The 20,010-nt window shown below is 36.3% G+C and overlaps 1 protein-coding gene across 3 annotated transcripts in view; it reads left to right on the top strand.

Moving 5' to 3' along the window:
- The window catches only part of TMLHE (trimethyllysine hydroxylase, epsilon), a 114,749-nt gene that overhangs the window by 47,731 nt on the left and 47,008 nt on the right, over positions 1–20,010 (top strand). For 2 of the 3 annotated variants that reach the window (XM_045884785.3, XM_054509750.2), the window contains exons 5-6: positions 1,206–1,325; positions 5,119–5,355. In XM_045884785.3, coding sequence (XP_045740741.1) covers positions 1,206–1,325; positions 5,119–5,355 — 357 coding nt within the window. The remainder of the gene's footprint in view (positions 1–1,205; positions 1,326–5,118; positions 5,356–20,010) is intronic. The other variant, XM_045884793.3, reaches the window with a different exon arrangement.

Raw genomic sequence — 20,010 nt, 5'->3', positions numbered from 1 at the left:
TAGGTAGTATATAGATCGATCTTCTATAGTAATAAATGTGGTGTAAACATACTTTGTTATAAGTAGTACTTTCCTTTTACTTAGTAAGAGCCAGATCTAGCTCATTGTGTAGCAAATAGAATGCTGGGTCATTTGCCCTGTCCTGGTACAGCATAATCAACATTTTTGAACTGTTCAGTTTCAAACACATTTTGAGAATTTTCAAGTAAAGGAAGCTGTGCTGGTAAACAATCAATTGAGAGGGCTTTAGAGATCACATAGTTCATGAGGAAGACCATTTCCTGTTTGGACTTTGAGGGTTCAAAAAATAAGATGGACTCTGAAAGCTAAAGAATTAAAGTGATCTTTGGTCAGATCTGAGCCACCAGGAAAATAACTATAAAATAAAAATAAAATAAAAAACAGTGATACAGCATCTCATTAAATACTTGCTAACATAAACTATCCTTTTCTCTTTTTCTTATTCCTCCATGTCCAAAAGATGGGTGAGGATCTACATTAATCACTTCTAAAAGCATCTGCATAAAGACATCTTTTTCTATGCAAGGAAGGTGAGCACAGGAAAAAACCGTGAATGTGAAAGCTATTAAAAGTAGGCACATAAACAGAGGGGGATAATTCCCTAAGCTTTCAGACCACATTATACGGTTGACCTTTGAACAATGTGGGGGTTAGGGGAACTGACCTCTCCCTCCCCCAGACACTTGAAAATTCATGTATAACTTTTGACTCCCCAGAACTTAATTAGTAATAACTTACTGTTGACTAGAAGCTTTATCAATAATATAGTCAATTAGCACATATTCTATATGTTGTATGTATTATATACTGTATTCTTACAATAAAGTAAGCTAGAGAAAAGAAAATGTCATTAAGAAAATCATAAGGAAGAGAAAATATATTTACAATAACGTATTTATTGAAAAAAAAAATCCATGTACGAGTGGATCCATTCAGTTCAAACCTATGTTGTTCAAGAGTCAACTCTACTTTCACAGTTTTCCCCCCAACTTCCCAGAATGTTAATCAGTGACAGAATTGTTAAGACTGGTGGTATGTTCAGCTGTCATCTACTCCTTATAGATGGAAATCTGGAGCCAAAAAAATCTATTGTTACTTGTGAATAATTAAAGAAGTTATTAAAGTTGTGAAAGACAAGAATCAAACTTTCAAATAATTAAGTCTTCCTTCATTTGATTTGACAGAGAAACCATCTATGGGAGGATGTGGTATTTTACTTCAGACTTCTCCAGGGGTGACACTGCATACACCAAGCTGGCTTTGGATCGGCACACTGACACTACCTATTTTCAAGAACCCTGTGGGTAAGTGGATTCGAATTTTCCATATTAGGGTCTTTACATGTGATGGTCTTGAGTAATTTCTTTATTTTTTTAAATTCAATTAGCCAGCATATAGTACATCATTAGTTTCAGATGTAGTATTCAATAATTTATCAGTTGCATATAACATCCAGTACTCATCACATCACATGCCCTCCTTAATGAATAATTTCTTAATCATTTTCCATTCTATTTGAACCAAGATCCTATCTGCTGCTCCTGTGTGTGACTATTTCTTTTTCTTCTCTTAGAAACATGATCATTTTGAAATACCCTAGTTCAGTCTTATTCGGACTTACAAGAATAAATTTTTTTGAAATGATTGAAAATACACCTTACTATATAAATGGATCTTAATTTTGTTTAATTTACTTTTTTGTCAAAGTAATTACCAACAACTTACCAGAAAAGTCTAACTGTTAAATTTGGAATTGTACAGTTTTCTTATATTTAGCTATATTGCAAACGGGTCTATCTTCTAAACACAGCTGCTTTGGGTTGGTATTCACAGGAATTTGAATCCAATTTGTAAGAAGTTGGAGAGGAGGAGTTAGTGAAAAAAACCTTTTTTCACATGGAATCAGAAGCTGCTGAGCTAAAGATATACCTTTTTCTCCCAGCTTTATTAGTATATAATTGACATATAACATTGTATAAATTTAAGGTGTACAATGGTTATATATTATTACCACTGTAGCTAACAGAGAGTAGAACTTAAATGTTCTCACCACAAAAGTGAAATGATAATTATGTGACACGATGGATAAATACCATACTTATCTACCATTTGCCACTTATTAGAGGTACCTCTGTAGTTGTTATTTTATTTATCTTGCTTCTGCATTTAGATGATGAGCTGAGGCATAAAGATATTAGTAAAGTGAGTGTACATATGGATTTTTAAAGACAATATGAGATGGTGATAATATGCAATTAATTGTGGTTACATTGATTTTCTTTAAGGGTTTGGAACTTAAGAATATTTGGTTCAGGGGAGGAAGAATAAAGCAGCTTTTAGATATCCTTGTCAATGTTACCAGTATATGAAGATCCCAACAGCCCTGCATCCTCATTCTAGGGGGTGCAGAAGGAAGAAAGAGGAAATGGGATGGGAAGCATCTGGACACAGGTTGACATTCAAATATTGAGTAACTCTTTTCTCTTTGACCACTACCAAAGATAAGCAGTTAGTTGTCTCTGCCATTAATTTAAACCTTTCTAATCAATGACATGGACCAAGTAAGTACATTAGCAGTATAGTAAGAGTGGTTATGAGTTCAGGCCATGTCATTAACAGATCTGGATCTGCATCCCAGCTGTAACATATATTAGTTTTGTGTTCTTGGACAAGTAACTTAACTTCTCTATGCCTGTTTCTTCATCTGTAAAATGGGGCTAGTAATAAAACCTATTCATTAGTATTGCTTAGGGATTATATTACATGATGTATTTAAAGCACTTGGCATACTGCCTGACACATATTAAGTGCTCAAGAAATACTAGTTGTTATTATTATCATCACTTTAGCCATTATCATCATCATCAACATTGTTATATGCCTTGTCCTTTCAAAAGCTACCTTTGCTCTGGATTTCATCTTCTCCAGCCTCCTTGGAGATTTCTCTCTCCTAAATCTTCACCCGTTCCATACCTATGGACTCCTTCCTATCAGCTTCTCGTATCTTCTTTGGACTCTGTCTCCCTCTAGTTACAAGCCCTGCCTTATTCCTCCCCTTCACAGCTAAACTTATTAAAAGAATCATCTACATTCAGTGTCTTTTCATTTTCATTTCCCATTCATTCCTCAAATCCATAGTCGGCTAGTTTATCCAACACCTCCCAATTAAAATTACTCTCTTTAAGGTCACCTGGGTGGCTCGGTGGGTCAAGTGTCCAACTCTTGATTTTGGTTCAGGTCATGATCTCAGAATCCTGAGATCAAGCCCCGCGTGGGCTCCGTACTCAGCGGGGAGTCTGCTTGAGATTCTCTCTCACCCTCTCCCTCTGCCCCTCTCCCACCATGTGCTCACTCTCAAATAAATAATAAATAAATAAAATAACAAAGATAAAATTACTCTCTCCAAAGTCACCAGCAACTAACTTATTGCCATGCTTAGTGTGTACCTTTCAGTTTTCATCTTACTTGACCCCTGGGGCATGCTGTTAACCACTACCTCTTCTTAAATACCCTTCCTTTTTTAGTTTTCCTCCTACATCTCTGACCACTTTTCTTCAGCATCCTGTGCTGGCTTATTTTCCTCTGTCCATGTCCTAGATATTGTTGTTCCTCAAGGTTTTCTCTTTGTCCTTCTTTTCTTACTTGAAATGATCTCTCCAAATGACTCTTTCCATGCTTTTGGCTTTAGCTATCACCTACAAACTACAAAATCCACCTGTCTTCTGGGTTAAATATCTTCAACTAGCTACTAAACCATCTTGACCTAGAAGTTTCACAGAAAGCTCAACAGTCCAGAACTGGTGTTTCTCATTTTAATTGTATTTATGTTAGGTTCTCCTTGATTTTATTCCTTCTATCTGCATTCATATTTTTTACTTACTTTACTTTGTTATTTACTTTTATTTTTTTTCTAAATTACTATTAATTTTATTTTCCCCTTGTTAATTTGAAATTTCTGGTATAGTTTTCCAGCCCATTAAGTCCCCTTTTCTTTCCCTGTTAACATTTTCAGCCACTTATGGACTCAACTACTTCAGCGTGGCCCCTAAACTGAACTTCTTCCTCAACCCCTCACACCCCTCATTATGATCAATTACACTTCTCTCTGCATTCTCCCTCTTAGCAAATGACAGGTTGCCCAAGTGAAAAACCTGAAGTCATTTTAGGTTTTTGCTTGTTCTTTCTCTACTACCTTTAAATCAGTTTTCAAATCTTGTCAGTTCTACTCCTATAGTATCTCTTTGGTGTGTCTCTTTCTCTAACACCCTTCTCTAAGCTCAAGCCCTCAATGTTTTTTTCTATTTCAGTTAACATGTTGTTTGCTACATTTTTTGTCATCTTGCTTCCCACCAGTCCATCTCCCATACTATCATCATAATCAAGTCTTAAAAATGTTGATGTGACCACAGAGTTTCCCAGTTTAAAATCCTTTCGTGGGCACCTGGGTGGCCCAGTTGTTAAGCGTCTGCCTTCGGCTCAGGTCATGATCCCAGGGTCCTGGGATCGAGCCCCGCGTCAGGCTCCTTGCTCAGCGGGAAGCCTGCTTCTCCCTCTCCCACTCCCCCTGCTTGTGTTCCCTCTCTCACTGTCTCTCTTTCTGTCAAATAAATAAATAAAATCTTTAAAAAAATAAAAAAAAATCCTTTCGTGATTCTCTGTGCTATGCTGACAGGAGCTTCTTGCTTTCTTCCTTAAATATACTTTGTAAATAATGTCCTTTCTTTATGGCCCCTCTATATCTTGTATACAACTTTATTATAGTGCCTATCATATTTTATTGGTATTTATTTCCTTCATGTTTTCCTACTAGACTATGGGCTTTTTTAAAACAGAGACTATATCTTATTCATGCCTGTATTCCCAGGGTCTGGCACATACAGGTTTTAATTCATATTGAACATGTTTAGAAGAAACCTGTAGTGGCATTAATATTTCAAAGCACAAAAAAAGTATAACTGGCTATAAGGAAAAACAATTAATTTGGAAATGAAAATGATACAAGTAGAGTCAATAATTATTTCATATATAATTTTCTAAAATTTTGATATGTTCTCTTTTTGCCACTGAACAGAAGAATTTAATTTTTTCCCTCTTTAGCATTCAAGTGTTTCACTGTCTTAAGCATGAAGGAACAGGTGGCAGGACACTGCTGGTAGATGGATTCTATGCAGCAGAACAGGTACTTCAAAAGGCACCTGAGGAATTTGAACTCCTCACCAAAGTGCCATTGAAGCATGAATATATTGAAAATGTTGGAGAATGTCACAACCACATGATTGGGGTTGGGCCAGTCTTAAATATCTACCCATGGAATAAAGAGCTCTATTTGATCAGGTGAGTACCAAAGAACCATTTGCCAGTGTAATATATTTACCAATTATTAGCCTTCAAATTATTAGCTTAATGAAAATCCCTAAAATCCTTATATTGACCACATCTTAGTCTTGCTATTTTATAGCTCTTTATTAGTACAATTTCTATTCTTATTATACTTCCCATGGAAAAATAAATAGGCCAACAGGTAAAGAATACTAGATTTGGGGGGCAGGAGATATTTGAGATAGTATTTTAAAATGAAAACACTATTGAAATAAAAAACCGTTATTAAATTGTGCTCATGGACCAAAAGCTAGAATACCCAAAGGCATGACAACCACAACATTTGTAGCCCAGATTTATGCAAATCTCCTGACCTGTATATCTAATAGTCCACTAGATGTTGCCACTTAGAGATCTTGTAGGATCATAAAGCACATCATAGTCAAAATTGAACTCATCATCTTCACTCATTTCAAACCTCCTCCACACCCAATTGTGAAGATAAAAATAAATTGTTGCTCCTGCCTTTGCCCCTGGACTATAATATGAACTACACAAATACTAATTCACTTCCATTGGATAACCTCCTCTGAAAAACTCTACCTTAGTCATCTCTTGTATCCCCATTGCCTAGAACAGTAAGTAGGTATTCAGTATTTTTTCCAACATTTGATTATAAACATTTTTAAATATACCAAAAAGTTGTAAGCATTTACAGTAAAATCCATAGACCTACCACCTAGATTCTACCAGGAATGTATTACTATGCTTGTTTTATTATCTGCCTATCTACTTATCTATCATCTATCTATCTATCTATCTATCTGTCTATCCATCAGTTAATCTTATTTTTGATTCATTTCAAAGTACATTGTAGCTATGACTACATGTCCCCCTAAATACTTCAGCATTTATATCTTTAAGTAGAGTTCAGTATCTTTTTATAAATTTTTAACTTTGAAATAAAATTTACATACAATTATTTTTTAAAATATCAAATATACATTTGCTGAGTTTTGATAAATGCATACACCTATGTAACCTATACCCCTATCAAGATATAGAATATTGCCGTCACTGCAGAAAGTCCCCTTATACCCCTGCCCAGTCCAACCCTGCACACCCACCCGAGGAGATCACTGTTTTGATTTTTGCCACAATAGATTAGTTTTGCCTGTTCCAGAAATTCATACCATAGAATAAATCCATTTTTTAATGAATAAACACCTGGGCTGTTTCTAATTTGTGGTTATTATGAATAAAACTGCCGTGAGCATTCATAGAAAAGCATTTTTGTAGATATGTGTTTTCATTTCACTCAGGTAAATAGCTAGGAGTGGAACTGCTGAGTCATAGAGTAGGTGAGTATTTAATTTCATAAAAAAACTGCCAGAACTTTTGCTAAAGTAGTTATTTCATTTTATATTGTCATCAAGAATGTGTGAAAGTTATAGCTGCTCCACATCCTTGCTAATACTTGGTGTTGTCAGTCTTACTAGTTTTAGCCATTATGGTGGTTATCTCTTTGGGGTTTAATTTGCATTTTTTTGATGACTGATGATGTTGAGCATCTTTCCATATGCTTATTGGCCATTTATATATCTTCTGAAGTATCTGGTTAAATTTTTTGTCCATTTTTTCATTGGGTTGTCATTATTGAGTTCTAGGAGTTCTTTATATACCCTGGTCACTATTTCTTACCTGATACATGTTTTAGGAATATTATTTTCTAACTTGTAGCTTACCTATGAGCTGAAATTTTCTATGTTAATGTAATTTAATTGAGTAGTTTTTTCTTTAATGATTATTGTTTCTATGACCTGTATAAGAAATCTTTGACTGCCCCCATAACATGATGACATTCTATGTTTTCTAAAAGTGTTATAGTTTTATTTTTTAAATCTAAATCTGTGATCTATCTCAAGTTAATTTCTTCTGTGTTATGAGGTATAGGTAGAAGTTCATATTTTTTACATATGGATATCCAGATATTATAGTTTCATTTGTTGAAAAGACCTTCCTTTCCCCCATTGGATTCCCTTTGCAACTCTGTCAAAAATCAAATGACCAGGGACGCCTGGGTGGCTCAGTCATTTGAGTGTCTGACTCTTGATTTCAGCTTAGGTCGTGATCTCAGGGTCACAGGATTGAGCCCCGCGTCAGGCTCTGTACTCATCAGGGAGTCTGCTTGTGGATTCTTTCTCCCTCTCCCTCTGCCCCTCCCCCTGCTTTTGCTAGCTTGCTCTCTCTCTCTCTCTCTCAAATAAATAAATAAATAGATAGATCTTTTTTAAAAAGCAAATGACCATATAAATGTGGGTTTGTCTCTGGGAGCTCTGTTTGATTCCATTATCTATTTGTGGTTCCTTATCACAGTTCCACACTGTCTTGACTACTACAGGTTTACAGTAATTCTTGAAGTCAGATAATATGTTTGTCAAGTTTGTTCTTTTTCAAGATTGTTGTGGATATTCTAGATTAGGGGTCTACGAATTTTTTTTGTAAAGGACTAGATAGTAAATATTTTAGGCTTGTGGGTCATATTGTCTTTTTTTAAGATTTTATTTATTTGAGAGGGAGAGAGAGAGACAGCACAAGCAAGGGGAGTGGGAGAGGGAGAAGCAGACTCCCGGTGGAGCAGGGACTTGATCCCAGGATCCTGGGATCCTGAACTGAGCTGCAGCAGTGAACTAACTGAGCCATCCAGGCGCCCTGGTCATATCGTCTTTATCATAACTACTCAATACTGTTGTGGAGCACAACAGCAGCCATAAACAATATATAAATGAATGAGTGTGCCTGTGTTCCAATAAATATTATTTACAAAAATGGGCAGTGGACTGGATTTGGCCTACAGACCAGTTTGCCAGCCCTGGTTCTAGATTCTTTATATTTCCATATAGATTTTAAAATCAGCTTGTCAGTTTTTAGAAAAAATGCCTTGTAAGTGTTATGATTGGGATTGCTTTCTTAGCAGTGTTTTGTAGTATTGAAGATATAGATCTTATATATCTTTTGTTAATTTTATTCCTAAGTAGAGACCATTTTGGTGATAACTAACAGTTTTGAGTCTTCCAACCCATAAACCTCATCTATCTTTCTATTTATTTAGGTCTTCTTTAATTTGATTTCTTTTTAAATTAGCATTGTATCCTATAGCCTTGCTAAAGTAATTCATTAGTTCTAAGTTTTTGTTTTTTGGGTTTCTTAGGATGTGTATTCTGCTGCTTTTAGATGGAATGTCCTATTGTATCTATTAAGTCCATCTGGTCTAATGTGTCATTTAAGAGTGATGTGTTGTCGGGATAGTTTCATTTTTTTCCTTTCCAATCTATATGTTTATTCATTTGTTTTTCTTACCTTACTACACTGGCTAACACCTCCAGTACTATGAAAGTGTTCAGTATTTTGCCAGGTACAATATTAGCTATAAGAGTGTTGTTCGGGCGCCTGGGTGGCTCAGTTGGTTAAGCAGCCAACTCTTGATTTCAGCTCAGGTCATGTCTCAGGATCCTGAGATCTAGCCCCATGTCAGGCTCTGCACTCCGTGGGGAGTCTGCTTGAGATTCTCTCCCTCTTCCTCTCGCTTTGCTCCTCCCCCTGCTTGTGTGTGCTCTCTCTAAATTAATAAATAAATCTTTCTTTAAAAAAAAAGAGTGTTGGTGATGCCTTTTATCTGCTGGATGAATCTCCCTTCCAGGTTTCCTGAGATTTTTTTTAATCACAAATGGGTATTGAATTTTGATAAATGCTTTATCTTCATGTCAATTATCAATAGAAATAATTATGTCATTTTTCTTCTTTATTAATATGCTAAATTACATTAATTTCAAATGTTAAACCAACCTTATACTCTGGGAATAAACTGTACTTGATCACAATTTATTACTATACACACACACTGTGTGTGTGTGTATATGTCTGTATGTGTGTGTGTTAATAGTGTGGGTGCAATCAAGAGATAAATACCACACAGCAGTTTCTTTTTGTTAATTTTATTATTTTAATTGCAGAATAATTAACATATAGTGTCATATTAGTTTTAGGTATACAATATAGAGATTCAACAATTCTATACATTATTTAGTGCTCATCATCAGGGAACTACAACTCAAAACTACAATGGCATATCACCTCACACCTAACAGAATAGCTAAAATTAACACAGGAGACATGTGTTGGTGAGGATGCAGAGAAAAGGGAACCCTCTTACACTGTTGGTGGGAATGCAAACTGGTACAGCTACTCTGGAAGAAACAGTATGGGCGTTCCTCAAAAAATAAAAATAGAACTACCCTATGATCCAGCAATTGCACTAGTAGGTATTTACCCAAAGAATGCAAAAAATACTACTTCAAAGGGATACATGCACCCCAATGTTTATAGCAGCATTATTTACAATAGCCAAATTATGGAGAGCCCAAATGTCCATCCATCAACTGATGAATAAAGTGTGGTGTGTGTATACAATGGAATATTACTCAGCTATAAAAAAGAATGAAATCTTGCCATTTGCAATGATGTGGATGGAGCTAGAGAGTATTATGCTAACTGAAACAAATCAGTCAGGAAAGAGAAATAGCATATGATTTCACTTATATGTGATTTAAAGATACAAAACAAATGATCATAGGGGGAAAGAGAGAGAGGAAAACCAAGAAACAGACTCATAACTATAGAGAACAAGCTGATGATTACCAGAGGGGTGGTGGGTGGGGGGATAGGTGAAATAGGTAATGGGGATTAAGGAGTGCACTTGCTATAATGACCAGGGTATTGTATGGAAGTGTTGAATCACTATATTGTACACCTGAAGCTGATATTATACTGTATGATAACTAACTGGAATTTAAATAAAAACTTTTAAAAAGGGGGGAAAAATGTTCCCAGCACTGATGTCACAGAAATTACTACCTGTGCTCTGTTCTAGGATTTATATGGTTTCAGATCTCACATTTAGGTCTTTAATCCATTTGGCATTTATTTTTGTGTATAGTGTAAGAAAGTTCTCCAGTTTCATTCTTTTGCATGTAGCTGTCCAATTTTCCCAACACCATTTGTTGAAGAGACTGTCTTTTTTCTGCTGCATATCCTTTCCTGCTTTGTAGAAGATTAATTGACCATATAACTGTCATTTTATTTCTGAGTTTTCTGTTCCATTCCATTGATCTATGTATCTGTTTTTGTGCCTGTATCATACTATTTTGATCACTACAGCTTTGTAATATAAGTTGAAGTCTGGAATTGTGATGCCTCCAGCTTTGCTTTTCTTTTTCAAGATTGTTTTGGCTATTCAGGGTCTTTTGTGCTGCCATACAAATTTTAGGACTGATTATTCTAGTTCTGTGAAAAATGCTATTGGTATTTTGATAGGGATTGCATTAAATGTGTAGATTGCTTTGGGCAGTATAGACAGTTTCTCAGTATTTATTCTTCCAATCAATGAGCATGGGATAGTTTTCCATTCCTTTACATTTTCTTCATTTTCTTTCATCAGTGTTTTATAGTTTTTGGAGTACAGGTCTTTCACCTCTTTGGTTAAGTTTATTTCTAGATACTTTATTGTCTTTGGTGTAGTTGTAAATGGGATTGTTTTCTTTCTTAATTTAAATTCAATTAACATACAATGTATTATTAGTTTCAGAGGTAGAGGTCAGTGATTCATCAGTCTTATATAATACCCAGTGCTCATTACATCACATGCCCTCCTTACTGTCCATCACCCAGTTATCTCATCCCCCACCCCCACCCCTCCAGCAACCTTCAGTGTTGTTTCCTAGAGTTACGAGTCTCTTATGGTTCGTCTCCCTCTCTGATTTCATCTTGTTTTATCTTTTCCTCTCTTCCCCTATCATCCTCTGTTTTGTTTCTTAAATTCCACATATGAGTGAGATCATATGATAATTGTCTTTCTCTGATTGACTTATTTCGCTTAGCATAATACTCTCTAGTTCCATCCACGTCATTTCAAATGGCAAGATTTCATTTTTTTGATGGCTGAGTAGTATTCCATTGTCTGTGTGTGTGTATACATCTTCTTTATCCATTCATCATTTGATGGATATCAGAGCTCTTTCCATAGTTTGGCTATTGTGGACATTGCTGCTATAAACATTGGGGTGCAGGTGCCCCTTTGTATCACTACATTTGTATCTTTGGGGAAATTCCTAGTAGTGAAATTTCTGCATCATAGAGTAGCTCTATTTTCAATTTTTTGAGGAACCTCCATACTGTTTTTCACAGTGGCTGCACCAGTTTGCATTCCCACCAACAATGTAAGTGGGTTCCCCTTACTCTGCATCCTTCCCAGTATCTGTCATTTCCTGACTTGTTAATTATAGCCATTCTGACTGCTGTGGGGTGGTATCTCATTGTGGTTTTGATTTGTATTTCCCTGATGCTGAGTGATGTTGAGCATTTTTTCGTATGTCTTTTGGCCATTTGTATGTCTTCTTTGGGGAAATGTCTGTTCATATCTTCTGCCCATTTCTTGATTGGATCATTTGTTCTTTGGGTGTTGAGTTTCATTAAGTTCTTTATAGATTTTGGATACTAGCCCTTTATCTGGTATGTCATTTGCAAATATTATCTCCCATTCTGTCAGTTGTCTTTGGGTTTTGTTGACTGTTTCCTTGGCTGTGCAGAATCTTTTTATCTTGATGAAGTCCCAAAAGTTCATTTTTGCTTTTGTTTCCCTTGCCTTTAGAGACGTGTCTTGAAAGAAGTTGCTGTGGCCAAGATGGAAGAGGTTGCTGCCTGTGTTCTCCTCTAGGATTTGGATGGATTCCTGTCTCCCATTTAGGTCTTTCCATCCATTCTGAGTCTAATTTTGTGTGTGGTATAAGAAAATGGTCCAGTTTCATTCTTCTGCATGTGGCTGTCCAATTTTCCCAACACCATTTGTTGTCTTTTTTCCATTTGATATTCTTTCCTGCTTTTTTAAAGATTAGTTGACCATAGAGTTGAGGGTCCATTTCTGGGTTTTCTATTCTGTTCCATTGATCTATGTGTCTGTTTTTGTGCCAGTACCATACTGTCTTGATGATTACAACTTTGTTATAGAGCTTGAAGTCTGGAGTTGAGATGCCTCTAGTTTTGGTGTTCTTTTTCAACATTCCTTTGGCTATTCAGGGTCTTTTCTGGTTCCATGCAAATTTTAGGATTATTTGTTCCAGCTCTGTGAAAAAAGTTGATGGTATTTTGATAGGGATTTCATTGAATGTATAGATTGCTCTAAGTAGCATAGACATTTTCACAGTATTTGTTCTTCTAATCCATTTCTTTGTGTCTTCCTCAATTTCTTTCATGAATGTTCTGTAGTTTACTGAGTGCAGATCCTTTGCCTCTTTGGTTAGGTTTATTCCTAGGTGTCTTATGGTTTTGGGGGTAATTGTAAATGGGATCGATTCCTTGATTTCTCTTTCTGCTGCTTCATTATTGGTGTGTAGAAATGCAACAGACTTCTGTGCATTGATTTTATACCCTGCCACTTTGCTGAATTTCTGTATCAGTTCTAGCCATTTTGGGTTGGAGTCTTTTGGGTTTACCACATAGAGTATCATGTTTATCTGCGAAGAGTGAGAGTTTGGCTACCTCTTTGCTGATTTGGATGCCTTTTATATCTTTTTGTTGTCTGATTGCTGAGGTTAGGACTTCTAGTACTATGTTAAACAACAGTGGTGAGAGTAGACATCCCTGCCATGTTCTTGACCTTAGCGGAAAAGCTCTCAGTTTTTCCCCAATTGAGAATGATATTCACTGTGGGCTTTTCGTATATGGCTTTTAGGATATTGAGTTATGTTTCCTCTATCCCTGCACTGTGAAGAGTTAAACTCTTAATCAAATTAAAACTCTTAATCAAGAAAGGATGCTGTACTTTGTCAAATGCTTTTTCTGCATCTATTGAGAGGATCATATGGTTGTTATATAGTCTGTCACATTGATTTGCAGATGTTGGACCACCCTTGCAGCCCAGGAATGAATCCCACTTGGTCATGGTGAATAATCCTTTTAATGTACTGTTGGATCCTGTTGGCTAGTATCCATCTTGATCAGGGATATTGGTCTGTAATTCTCCTTTTTGATGGGGTCTTTGTCTGGTTTCGGGGTCAAGGTAATGCTGGCCTAATAGAAAGACTGGAAGTTTTCCTTCCATTTCTATTTTTGAAACAGCTTCAGAAGAATAGGTATTAATTCTTTAAATGTTTAGTAGAATTCCCCTGGGAAGCCATCTGGCCCTGACTCTTGTTTGCTTCAATTTCTTTTCTGGTTATGGGTCTGTTCAGGTTTTCTATTTCTTCCTGTTTCAGTTTTGGTGGTTTATACGTCCCTAGGAATGCATCCATTTCTTCCAGATTGCCTAATTTGTTGGCGTATAGTTGCTCATAATATGTTCTTAAAATTGTTTGTTTTTCTTCAGTGTTGTTTGAGATCTCTCCTCTTTCATTCATGATTTTATTAATTTGGGTCCTTTCTCTTTTTTTTTTGATAAGTCTGGCCAGGGGTTTATCAATCTTACTAATTCTTTCAAAGAACCAGCTCCTAGTTTCGTTGACCTGTTCTACTGTTCTTTTGGTTTCTATTTCATTACTTCTGCTCGAATCTGTATTAATTCTCTTCTCCTGCTGGGTTTAGGCTTTATTTGCTGGTCTTTCTCCAGCTCCTTTAGGTGTAGGGTTAGGTTGTGTATTTGAGACCTTTCTTGTTTCTTGAGAAAGGCTTGTATTGCTATATACTTTCCTCCTAGGACCGCCTTTGCTGCATCCCAAAGATTTTGAACAGTTGTGTTTTCATTTTCATTTGTTTCCATGAATTTTTTTTAACTCTTTAATTTCCTGGTTGACCTATTCATTCTTTAGTAGGATGCTCTTTAGTCTCCCTGTTTTTGACTTCCTTCCAAATTTCCTCTTGTGATTGAGTTCCAGTTTCAAAGCATTGTGGTCTGAAAATATGCAGGGAATGATCCCAATCTTTTGGTACCAGTTGACACCTGATTTGTGACCTAGTATGTGATCTATTCTGGAAAATGTTCCACGTGCACTCAATAAGAATGTGTAATCTATTGCTTTAGGATGGAATGCTCTGAATACATCTTGAAGTCCATCTGATCCAGTGTGTCATTCAAAGCCTTTGTTTCTTTGTTGATCTTCTGCTTGGATGATCTGTCCATTGCAGTGAGTGGGGTATTAAAGTCCCCTACTATTATTGTATTATTATCAATGAGTTTCTTTAATTTTGTTATTAATTGGTTTATATAATTGGCTGCTCCCATGTTAGGGGCATAAATATTTACAATTTTTAGATCTTCTTGTTGGATAGACTCTTTAAGTATGATATAGTATCCTTCCTCATCTTTTATTAGTCTTTGGTTTAAGATCTAATTTCTCTGATATAAGGATTGCCACCTCAGCTTTCTTTTGATGTCCATTAGCATGATAAATTGTTTTCCACCCCCTCACTTTCAATCTGGAGGTGTCTTTGGATCTGAAATGAGTCTCCTGCAAACAGCATATCAATGGGTCTTGGGTTTGGTTTTTTTTTTTTAATCCAATCTGATATCCTGTGTCTTTTGATTGGGGCATTTAGCCCATTTACATTCAGAGTAACTATTGAAAGATGTGAATTTAGTGCCATTACATTACCTGTAAAGTCACTGTTACTGTATATTGTCTCTGTTCCTTTCTGGTCTTTGTTACTTTTGGGCTCTCTTCACTTATAGGATCCCTTTTATTATTTCTTGCAGGGCTGGTTTAGTGATCATGAATTCTTTTAGTTTCTGTTTGTCCTGGAATCTTTTTATCCTTCCATTTTGAAGCTTTTTATCTTTCCTTCTGTTTATCTTTCCTTCTATCTATTTCCTTCTGTTCTAGCTGGATAAAATATTCTTGGCTGGATATTTTTCTCATTTAGCACCCTGAATATATCATGCCAGTCCTTTCTGGCCTGACAGGTCTCTGTGGATAGGTCTGCTGCCAATCTAATGTTTCTACCCTTGTAGGTTAAGGACCTCTTGTCCTGAGCTGCTTTCAGGATTTCCTCTTTGTCTCTGAGATTTGCAGGTTTCGCTATTATATGTCAGGGTGTTGACCTATTTTTATTGATTTTGAAGGGGGTTCTCTGTGCCTCCTGGACTTGAATGCTTGTTTCCTTCCCCAGATTAGGGAAGTCCTCTGCTATAATTTGCTCCCATATACCTTCTACCCACCCCCTTTCCTCTTCTTCTGGATCTCATTTTTCTAATATTGTTTTGCTTTATGGTATCACTTCTCTCTCAAATTCTCCCCTCGTGATCCAGTAGTTGTTTATTTCTCTTTTTCTCAGCTTCTTTATTCTGCATCATTTGGTCTTCTATATCACTAATTCTCTCTTCTGCCTCATTTATCCTAGCACTTAGAGCTTCCATTTTTGATTGCATATTATTAATAGCCTTTTTTATTTCGACTTGGTTGGATTTTAGTTCTTTTATTTCTCCAGAAAGGGACTCTAGTGTCTTCTATGCTTTTCTCAAGCCCAGCTAGTAATTCTAACTCTAGTTCTGACATCTTACTTATGTCCATACTGATTAGGTCCCTGGCAGTCAGTACTGCCTCTTGTTCTCTCTTTTTTTTTTTTTTTTTGAGGTGAGTTTTTCCATCTTGTCATTCTACTCTTCTCCAGAGAAGAGTAGATGAACAAGAGAACAAAGTACTAAAATCGTAACAATGACCCCAGAGAAATATACACTAAACAAATCAGAAAAGCCCCCAAATGGAAAAAAAATTAAAATTAAAAAAAGAGAGAGAGAATATAGTCAGACAGGTGAAACAGAACAGAGCAATACACTGGATCCTGTGTGTATCTTGGTCTGTTTGTTAGAAAACTAGATCCCAAAATTGTAAAGAAAGAAAAACTTATATATATACAAAAATAAAATTAAATACATTGAAAGGTTAGAATGTAACTGCAAAGATGAAAATTTAAAAAGACTTTAACAAAAAAAAAAAAAGAAGAAAAAAAGAAAGTATGATCAGACAGGTGAAGAGAACAGAGCCATACACTAGATTCTTGGTGTATTTTGGTCTGTTTGTTAGAAGAAACTATATCCTAAAATTGTAGAGAAAGAAAAACTTTATATATATACACAAAAATAAAATTAAATACAATGAAAGAATAGAATGTAATTGTAAAAATGAAAATTAAAAAAGATTTTTTACAAGTTGATAAAATAAGAAATTGGTTGAAAAAGGAAAGAGAAAAAAATTAAAATTGAAAGACTAAAGAATCGTGGGGAAAAAAACATGAATTCTATATACTATTTTCCCCTAGCACTGGAGTTTTGCAGTTCTCTATGATCAGTAAACTTGGTCTTGGCTGGATGTTCTTGCTGATATTCTGGGGGAGGGGCCTGTTGCTGTGATTCCCAGGTGTCTTTGCCCCGGGCAGAATTGGCTAAGTAAGTGGCTCAGGATTGCTCTATGTGGCTTTTGTTCCCTGAAGACTTTCTGTGCCACTTTAGAGGATGAGAATGAAAATGGCCACCTCCCAATCTCCAGCCCTGGAGCCAAAAGCTCGGGGCCCCACTCCTCAGTGTGTCCTCAGGGAAAAGCAGTTAATCACTCCTGTCTCCCTGGTCTCCCAACTCCGTGCTCCCCCAGCCTGTGACGAAGCCTTTCTATCTCAGGCACACGACCCCCTTTCAAGTCTCCAAACCCTGCAAACTCCTGTGGCATGCACCCACACCACTCCTCCTGGGGGAGAAACGGGGTGTCTTGCCGCGGTTCTGCCACTTGCTGTGCCCCTACTCAGAGAGCAGTCGCCCAACTGTGCTGTGGTTCCCGGTTTATGGCAGCCCTGAGCTGAGAGCCCACTCCTGGGGTCACTCTTTGCAGTGGCTTCCCTGCTCCGATGCCTGGGAACCCTGCTGCAGTCAGGCACCCTGGTCTTCCTGTGACCCCAGGGATCCTGAAACCACACGGTCCCACCTAGGATTCCACCCCACTTTACCACCTGAGCACCTTTCAGGCAGGGACATCCCTCACTGGAGCAGACTTCTAAAAGTTCTGATTTTGTGCTCCACTGCTATATCACTTTCTGATGCCAGCTTACCAAGGCCCCCTCCCCCTGCAGTTTATCTTCCCATATATTGCCTTGGATTCACTTCTCCGCACTTCCTACCTTGCAGAAAGTGATCACTTTTCTATTTGTAGAATTCCAACTATTATTTTCTTAGATTTCCGGTTGAGTTCACAGGTGTTCAGAATGATTTGATAGCTATCTAGCTGAATTCCTGGGACCAGATGAAACTAAGGTCTCCTACTTCTCTGCCATATTGGACTATCTCTGGGATTGTTTTCTTAATTTCACTTTCTGCTGCTTCATTAATAGTGTATAGGAATGCAACAGATATTTATACATTGATTTTGTATCCTGCAACTTTACTGAATTCCTTTCATTTCTAAGTAGTTTTTTGGTGGAGTCATTAGGGTTTTCTATAATAGAGTATACTGTCATCTGCAAAGAGTGAAACTTTGACTTCTCCCTTACTGATTTGGATGCCTTTTATTTTTGTTGTTGTTGTTGTTGTTGTCTGATTGCTGTGGCTAGGACTTCCAGTACTATGTTATATAAAAGTGGTGAGAGTGGACATCCTTGTCCTATTCCTGACCTTAGGAGAAAAGCTCTCAGTTTTTCACCATTTTGTAGTTAGCTGTGGGTTTTTCAAATATGACCTTTATTATGTTGAGGTATGTTCCTTCTAGACCTATTTTGTTGAGGGTTTTTATCATGGATGGATATTGTACTTTGTCAAATGCTCTTTCCGCATCTATTGAAATAATCATATGGTTCTTATCCTTTCTCTTATTGCTGTGATGTATCACACTGTTTAATTTGCAAATATTGAACCAATACTGCATCCTGGGAATAAATCCCACTTGTGTGTAGTGAATGATTTTTTTTAATGTACTGTTGGATTTGGTTTGCTAGTATTTAGTTGAGGATTTTTGCATCTATGTTCATCAGAGATATTGGCCAATAGTTCCCCTTTTTTGTGGTGTCTTTATCTGGTTTTGGTATCAGGGTGATACTTCATAGAATGAATTTGCAAGTTTTCCTTCCATTTCTGTTTTTTTGAAAAGTTTGAGAACAGATATTAACTCTTTTCTAAATGTTTGGTAGAACTCCCCTAGGAAGCCATCTGGCCCTGCACTTTTGTTTGCTAGGAGTTTTTGATTACTGACTCAATTTCTTTGCTGGTTATGTCTGTTCAAATTTTCTATTTCTTCTTTTTTCAGTTTTGGTAGTTTATATGTGTCTAGGAATTCATCCATTTCTTCCAGGTTGTCCAATTTGTTGGCATATAGTTTTCCATCATAGTCTCTTATAATTGTTTGTATTTCTGTGGTGTTGGTTAGGATTTCTCCTATTTGTGATTTTATTTATTTGGGTTCTTTCTCTTTTCTTTTTGATAAGTCTGGCTAGAGGTATATCAATTTTATTAATTTTTCAAAGAACCAGCTCCTGGTTTCATTGATCTCTTCTATTGTTGTTTTAGTTCCTATCTCATTTATTTCTTCTCTAATCTTTATTGTTTCCTTCCTTCAACTGGCTTTAGGCTTCATTTGTTGTTCTTTTTCTAAGTCCTTTAGGTGTAAGGGTAGGTTGTTTGAGATTTTTCTTGCTTCTTGGGGTAGGCCTGTATTGCTATAAACTTCCCTCTGAGAACAGGTTTTGCTGTATCCCAAATGTTTTGGACTGTTGTGTTTTCATTTTTATTTGTCTCCATATAATTTTTTATTTCTTCTTTGATTTCGTGGTTGACCCATTGACTGTATAGTAGCATGTTATTTAACCTACATGTATTTTTGGTCTTTCCAGAGTTTTTCTTGTGATTGACTTCTAGTTTCATAGCATTATGGTAAAAAAAAGGTGCATGGTATGACTTTGATATTTTTGAATTTGTTAGAGACTTGTTTTGTGGCCTAATATGTGATCTATTCTGGAGAATGTTTCCTGTGCATTGAAAAGAATGTGTATTCTGTTGTTTTGGAATGAAACGTTCTGAATGTATATATGTTAAATCCATCTGGTCCAGTGTGTCATTCAAAGCCATTGTTACATTGTTAATTTTCTGTTTGGATGATCTGTCCATTGACGTAAGTGGGGTATTAAAGACTCCTACTATTCTATTACTATCAGTAAGTTCCTTTATGTTTGTTATAAACTGTTTTATGTATTTGGGTACTCCCATGTTGGGTGCATAAATATTTTTAATTGTTATATCTTCTTGTTGGATTGTCCCCTTTACTACTGTATGTGTCCCTCTTTGTCTCTTGTTACACTCTTTGTTTTAAAGTCCATTTTGTCCAATGTAAGTATTGATACCGCAGCTTCCTTTTGACACCCATTTGCATGATAGATATTCTCCATCCCCTCACTTTCAATCTGCAGTAGTCTCTAGGTCTAAAATAAGTCTCTTGTAGGCAGCATATAGATGGGTCTTGATTTTTTATCCATTCTGATACTCTGTGTCTTTTGATTGGATTGTTCAGTTCATTTATATTCAAAGTAATTACTGATAAATATGTATTATTGCCATTTTCTTACTTGTTTTGTGGTTGGTTGTTTTTGTAGTTTTTCTATGATCATTTTTTCTCTTGCTCTCTTTCAGTTTTGCTGGCTTTCTTTGGTGAT

The sequence above is a fragment of the Mirounga angustirostris genome, unplaced genomic scaffold (assembly GCF_029215605.1).
Source record: "Mirounga angustirostris isolate CCGP_5_RB_7025 unplaced genomic scaffold, mMirAng1.0.hap1 SCAF_11, whole genome shotgun sequence".
In the NCBI taxonomy this organism is placed as follows: Eukaryota; Metazoa; Chordata; class Mammalia; order Carnivora; family Phocidae; genus Mirounga; species Mirounga angustirostris.
Note: the sequence above shows the minus strand (reverse complement) of the source record. Positions and strands in the feature narration are given on the sequence as shown.